Genomic DNA, 7,423 nt, shown 5'->3' with positions numbered 1-7,423 from the left:
AGAATAAAATGTTGTTGGAATTGAATATCTATTAATATATCTATTAAAAATATCCTTTGAATTCTTGGAGGAGTTATCATAAATGTTAAGCTTTTATTGTAAATCTTCAAAATATGAAACATTATTTTTTCATTATTAGTCACTAAATGATGCCCATGTGGATTTAGTTTTCTAAAAATCCTTAAGGCTTAATGGGAACACTGATTTTCCGGGACAAAAAGTAGCTTTGTCTCCGGGATGCAAGCTATCTCTACACCATATAGTGTCATTTTGGACTTGGGTTTATAAAATACCATGGAAACTCTTCGATTTTCGAGGGCAAAACTAGCCTATGTCCGTCCCTGAGATTCTAAGCTGTATCTGTACCAAATTTTGTCTAAATCGGTTAAAGGGATGGACCGTGAAGAGATAGCAGACAGACAAACTTTCGCAGTTATAATAGTAGCATGGATTACATGCAAACCCATAATTAGTCAATGTTTTTGAATTTAGTATATATCAGCATACTAAAAATGCAAACGCATAAGCACTGTGGGGTATGCCGCAGCATAAGTCGATGTCACTTTCGACCAATGGAGCGCGCTTCGAGCGCCACGGCATTTCCGGGATTTGATTTTGTGGAAATACCGAGTACACAAAATGACAGCGGCTCCGGCTTCATGTACAGGAAGCCTAATGCGTTTGCGCCTATAGTAAGTGTTATTTTCGTTGTCTAATGGTAAATGAATTAACATTCCGTATCTAAGATGCATGTAATATTTGGTATACATATTAAAATATAGACTAATATATTTTGCACAATATTTCGTTTTATTTGAACCCCTTGCAATTATTATGTACAAAATTTTCGCCACGTTAATTTTGATGTACGACGAAAGCAGATATTGCTTCTTCACGCACTGCCTCAGGTCTGAATCCGAAATTGGGATGATGCTTATTTCAAAAAAAAAATAGAAAAAATCTTGGTAATTATTAAAGAAGAGGGTCTTCCAAAATTCGTAAAATCCACATCCACTGTTAGTTTTAAGTTTGCTAACCATTTTAAATTATCGATTTAACTAAAAAAGTACGTCAAATTACTTACAAAATTGAAGGACACCCCATTAAACTACAAACCTTCACATTTATAATATTAGTAGTGACTTTAGTCGCTTTACGCTTAGTGATTTACTGAAGTGTGAATTTTTAAACCTACAAAAATAAAACAAGTAAAAGATAAGAGGAACAATTTTTGTATTTCAAATACGGCGATGGTTGTTATATTTAAATCACATAGTACGAGTTTTATTTTATTATAGTTTAATTAATCGTCTAGTAAAGGCACAATATGGAATTCTGAAAACATTTGCCGTTGATCATCCTTTTCTAACTTCAATTGCAGAAGCAATAGTCCGTTTGAGCTGCACCTTAGCACCATCTTAAAAAAATTGTATAGACACATTATTTTGTATTTATACTAAAGGGTGTCCAAAGAAAATATAACATCATTATCATCATGATCAACCCATCGCCGGCTCACTACAGAGCACGAGTCTACTCTCAGAATGAGAACGAATTTGACTATATTCTACCACGCTAGCCAAGTGCGAATTGGCAGACTTCACACACCTTTGAGAACATTACTCACAGGTGTTTCCTGTAGGTTTCCTCACGATGTTTTCCTTCGCCGTTCAAGCAAGTGACTATAGTTAATTACTTAAAAAGCTCATAACTCCGAAAAGTAAGTAAGTGTGTGCCCTGGATCGAACCCCCGACCTGATAGCCTAGTGGTTAAAACATCCGCCTCCATTAGGAAGCATAATATTACAATTTATTAACCACTCTACGTGTCTGAACCCTGAACTCAGCTATCACTAAAGGTCACTGCATGCGTAACGGGAGGGTTTCTCAAACTACTATTGGATAACTATAAAATGAACGGAACGGGACGTTTCAGTTGTCCAATAGTAGTTCAAGAAAACCTCCCGTCCCGTCCGGGACGAAAAAAACACGTTAAGTGTGCAGTGACCTTTATGCTGTGAGCACACCGACGATCTTGGTGGTCAAGATTCTTAGCAATGCGGTATGCGACGAAGGAGAGGGTATTTTTATAACTCAAGGTAGGCTGACCTTCGAGGATATGGCCAGAGCTTTCATGATAAGTCTGATGTGCGGCAACTGGTACTTGAGCGTGACCGCCGTCGAGCAACTGAAGCTCTGCATCATGTCCGACGACTTCGGCACTTCGATACAGGACCTGTCCTGGGTTACACAGTAAACACGTCTATAATTTTCTATCTCATCTTCATCATCATCATTCCATCGCCGGCTCACTACTGAGCACGCGTCTTCTCTCAGAATGAGAAAGGTTTGTATGGATTGGCACTTTACACACGTTCGAGAACATTATGGGGAAGTCTCAGGATGCAGGTTTCCTCAGGATGTTTTCCTTCACCATTAAAGTCAATAATATTTAGTTAATTCAAACGCACAAAACCTCGAAAAAGTTAGAGGATCTTCTATGTATCTGTACATATTTTTAAAAACCGCCGAATCGAGGATCTGCTCCATTTTGGGAGTATCGATTAAAAAACGTGATTGACTACCTCACTGACTGATATATCAACGCGAGCCTAAACCACTGTGGTTAGAAACCTGTATTGAGAACTTTGAAATTTCAGCAGAAGGTTCCTTTTATAACAGATACAAACAGGATTTTTTGAAATTCCACCCTGAAGGGGTAACCGCCTTATGGGAGTTGAAAGTTTTTATGAAAGGTACCTCGTCTCTAAGCTCTACAGAGTCCGCTGTTTGCGGGTAAATAAGGATTCACCTGCATTCCATAGGTAACGATGCTAACGTTGGGATGGTCCGGCGAGAGGTTCAGCTCGATGACGTCACAGGAGCGCTCCAGGTCCGCCAGCAGGCCGAGGAAGGCGTTGGCCTTCAGCACTAGCTTGGCGACCTCGGTTGCGTCCTCGTCTCGGAGCTCCAGAACAGAGTCTGCTGTTTGTGTGGAGATCTCACAGTCTGTCATCACGTTGGTCACTGATTGAGGCTGCAAACTAATTTAATTTACTTACTTTAATAATATAATTACAGCTACAGCCTGTGGCCTCCACTGCCTGTCCTTCCGTCCGTCTGTCAGTGGGCTATATCTCGTGAACCATAATAGGTAGAGTTAAAATTTTTCACCAAATGTGTATTTCTATTGCTGTTATAACAACAAATAAATTTATTTTATTTGGTCTTCAAACTATCTTAACATTCAACCAATAAATTAGTGTGCTAAGGAGATTTCTATACTGGAAAAAGTCAAAAATTTACTTACACAAGTAATAATGGGGATCCCTCACTCCTATAATACATTTTTAAACTAGACTCTTCACTAGCACCAAATATGTTGAGGCACTCAGTGAGTACAGCTATGCTTATCTGAAAAAAATTGCCTTGTGTTTTATTGATAATTAACTTTTACCATATTAACCACCACTTAATCTAAATCTATCTACCTAAATCAAAAAAATTATAAGGGTCCTATTCATCCAAACCATCGTCGATCGATCGATAGTAGGTAGAACCTAGATGTTTTGTATAGCGGTAGTTTATAAGGCTAGAATTCATTATTCAAAAAAAAATATTCAAAAATTTAGATTTTTCCAAATTTTTAACTTAAAGTTACGTCACAAGGCGTAAAACGCCATATATTTTCAATTTTTCGGCAATAAATAGAGTGTTTCTGCAGTAAAATATTTTTGGATATGGTCAAGAAAAGCTAGCAGACAGGCACACTTTAGCATTTATAATATTAAATAAGTATGGAAATAAGCTGTAGTAGCCTAGTAGAAACTGTGATAGCTTAGTGGTTAGATCCTCCTAATCGGAGGTCTGGGGTTAGATCCCAGGCACACACCTCTAACTTTTCCGATTTATGTGCGTTTCAAGTAATTAAATATCAAGTTTTAAGTAATTGCTTGAATGGTGAAAGAAAACATCGTGAAGAAACTTGCATACCTGTGAGTTCTCCATAATGATCTCAAAAGGTGTGTGAAGTCACCCAATTCACACTTGGTCAGCATGATAGAATATGGCCAAATCCCTTCTCACTCTGAGAGGAAACGCGTACTCTGTAGTGAGCCGGCGATAGGTTGATCATGATGATGGATTTCTTACTTTAAACATGACATCAACGTCATCTCTGACGTGGTACTCAGAGAAGTTGTCAGCAGGAACATAAGCGGAGGCCTGCACACATTTACCCTCCTCCACTGTCAGTTTGAGCCCCTCGGACATTGCACAAAACACTGCACACTGCAAACATTAACAAAGATTTTTTTATTGAAAGTCAAACTCAAATGTTAAAAGCAAGTGGCAATACAGAAACCTCTCTAAGTACTTATCAGTTATCACCTTCTTAAATATAAAGAGTTACTAAGTGACAATCATATTATTTACTATATGAAATAATGAATAGAGAAGGGTACAGAACCCTTCAAGTGCAAGTCCACCAAAACTGGTGGGACTTTCTGTTACAGATAAATAATTGATATTGGAGGTATTTACCTACCAAGAAAAATCTTTATCCTCAAACTCAAGGACCCAACTCCTCAAAGGCTCAACCCTAATCCTGTAAGGAATTGCATTCCTAAATTGTGGTGAAAACATGGAGTTTTAAAAATCATCCATTTAAATGTTTTTATGAAAGGTACAGAAACACTTTGCATCCCTGTGACAAGCTACTACAGATAGGCAAATTTTTGTTCTGGAAAATCAAAAGTTCCCACAAAATGTTTAAGAACTAAAATCCACTCCAGCGAAGCTGCGGGCATCATCAAGTTAATAAATAAAATACACAACCATACCTCTTGGAATTGAATGGCTTTTAATAAGCTGTACAAAGATTTCCCAGAATCCATGGAAGCAGTGAAATAATACTGAGAAGTACCCTCAGTCATATTGTCATTCAATATCAAACATAGACTGTATCAACATCAGGTATTGTTCATGTGTCACCTCCCTGTCCACGGTTTTACCTGCAAAATAATAACATTTAAGTATATTCAAGGGACTAACTGTTAGGGTCTTTGTTGAGTTTTTTATTGCTGATGATCAGACCCTGTTATTGTATGGTAATCAGTACCTAGACATCACTGCACAACAGATGTGGGGTAGTAAGGAACGAGTTGGCAATTGCTGCAAGCCATTTATTTTTACTCTGGCTATGTTCGACATGTATTTCATGTCGAACACCTGGTGTTTTTTTTATTACATCTGCAAATCTACAACACACCGGCTCAAAATGTAGATTCTACTGAGAAGAGCCTGCTAGAAACTCAACAGTCACTCTTTCAAATCATAAAAAAATTAAAATATTATCTTGGTAGCAATTCACTACACCATCTTGTGGGCAACTGAGCTGAGCTAATAAGCTAGTTATGTACAAATAAATACTTACCTAAAATACTTGCAATTCTTCCAACTAAAACGTGCTTGCAAGTGATCTGGCATCTTTTCTCAATAACCTGATGTCTAAACGCAAGACAAGGGCAATAATTCAAACGTGGAAAGATTCTGTAGCATCGATCATTCTCACCTTTAATTTCTATCAATACTCTACCCTTCTTGGCAGTGGAGTAAGTTTCAACTGATGGGTGTTTTTCCAAAACGTCTAAAGCGCGTTGAAAAACGGATCCATATACTGAATGTAGTGTCAATAAATCTTCGTCTGAAACTGCAGTTTTATTTACTGTATTAAATTAAGTCTCGAGTCGCAATCAATGGCTAAATATTTTTATTTTAAAGAATGGTATGACTAACAGTTATTAGTGGTTGAATTTTGAATACTCTTTTCCAGGAATTCAAAAACTGTGTCTGCAACTAATTTCATACAGGGAAAACTATGGTTCATTATAAAATATTCGTCAACATTAAATAAAAGAAATTAAGATTAATTAATTATTAAAATAAACAATAACAAGGCTTCCCAAATATTGAATATTCCCATTTCCCGCGCAGCGCACAATCAACAATGACAAATTAGAGTTGCCTATCGATAGTCCAATATCGATAGACTATCGATAGTTAAAGCAAAACCGATAGTTACTACAAACTATCGATAGTATTGCCACGTGGCAATACTACCTATATTAGTATCGATAGCGCAAAACAAGGAATACTATTGACGCCTTAAGGCAAATACTATCGATTGTATCGAACTTAGAACTATCGATAGATAAAATAATACAGTTTCTAACACTAGAATAGTCTAAGAATAGTCCATGATTTTGTGGTTGTTGGCTCGTTATGGATGCGCTTCATGCTTGTGGCCAACAACATACAACAAGCACTGGCAACTGTGTGAACGGCCTTATGTATACTTAGTCTGAGGTGGACGGGTGTTTGCTTTTTGCTAACGCTTATCGTATACATACGTATAAAAATATAAAAAGTACTCTGTGGTATTGGCCGATGCTTGCCTTGCTCACTGTAAGTTGTTTGTCACTAGCATGAAGCGGCTCCGTTAATTTGGCCCAAAGGGGCTATAGTTCAGAGTTAATTAGAAAAAGGTTATGGTTATTTTTAGCATAGGGCTACGTAGCCAAAGGGTGCTCTAATAATTTACTCTGCAGTCTAATTTAAAGAAAGTTAGTTAAAATAAGAAATCTAGTATTATTTTTCAGGGAGGCTGCTATACACTACCATCGGAGAGAAGGCTCTCTCTGTTACGTACCCCATACAAATGACAAAAACAAAAACAACATAACTAACTAAACACAAAAGTTAGTTGGTGTACTTATTTTGAATGACCAACCAATCATGGATCAATCAAAGACCTTACATTTACTAACTAGACTGTGTACCAAAAATTTTTGTTAGGCTAAAATGAGATCTATTACATTAACTTAGGGTAGCTATTTCCATTATGATCGGTAGCTATCTAAAAGCGGTCCTGGTGAGAAGGCTTCCGGGGGTAGTGTGTCCTTGTCTAACGTCTTGCCAGCTCAACTAATTTATTGGGTTTGGTAGTAATGGTAGAAAATTTTATATTTAGTATTTTTATGATTTACCAAAACGAACAATCCATAAACTTTGAAACTCAATTTTAATATTTCTACAGTTTATATGAATAATAATTATCTCGTTGTATTTAGAAAATAATCCAATAATACTGAGTAAAAGTAGTACTTAAATGTTTGGGACTGGTAATACTAAATGCAATATGGTGGTTTGTTTACTTGGTTGTTTTTCGTACTTCGATTTGCGATTGTGTACATTTTCATAATAAACCTGTTTGTTTTTCATGAAAAATGGTGAATTCAAGTTGTGTGACAGGTGCAAAAATGAGTTTTATCCTGGTAGCAGCTTTTCTTTCCACAGGTAAGTAAAAACAACAATCATATTCTTTAGGTTAACCATGAATTATGTGGATCAAAGATTTTTCTAG

At 36.8% G+C, this 7,423-nt stretch overlaps 1 protein-coding gene across 2 annotated transcripts; it reads right to left on the bottom strand.

The window, feature by feature from the left end:
• Positions 1-1,216: 1,216 nt before the first annotated feature.
• LOC123871407 (cell cycle checkpoint protein RAD1) lies at positions 1,217-6,121 on the bottom strand. 2 transcript variants are annotated; one of them, XM_045915189.1, is made up of 8 exons: positions 5,797-6,121; positions 5,573-5,710; positions 4,842-5,012; positions 4,153-4,290; positions 3,311-3,414; positions 2,813-3,044; positions 2,110-2,241; positions 1,217-1,417 (listed from the first exon to the last, which is right to left on the bottom strand). In XM_045915189.1, exons 3-8 carry the CDS (start codon positions 4,932-4,934, stop codon positions 1,304-1,306), a joined length of 813 nt encoding a protein of 270 aa, XP_045771145.1. In that variant the 5' UTR covers positions 4,935-5,012; positions 5,573-5,710; positions 5,797-6,121; the 3' UTR covers positions 1,217-1,303. The 2 variants fall into 2 exon arrangements, with proteins under 2 accessions (XP_045771145.1, XP_045771146.1); XM_045915190.1 differs by lacking the exons at positions 5,573-5,710; positions 5,797-6,121 and adding an exon at positions 5,435-5,569.
• Between the last annotated feature and the right edge of the window lie 1,302 nt (positions 6,122-7,423).

The sequence above is a fragment of the Maniola jurtina genome, chromosome 13 (assembly GCF_905333055.1).
Source record: "Maniola jurtina chromosome 13, ilManJurt1.1, whole genome shotgun sequence".
NCBI classification, from domain to species: Eukaryota; Metazoa; Arthropoda; class Insecta; order Lepidoptera; family Nymphalidae; genus Maniola; species Maniola jurtina.
This window is presented reverse-complemented; position numbering and strand designations above follow the sequence as displayed.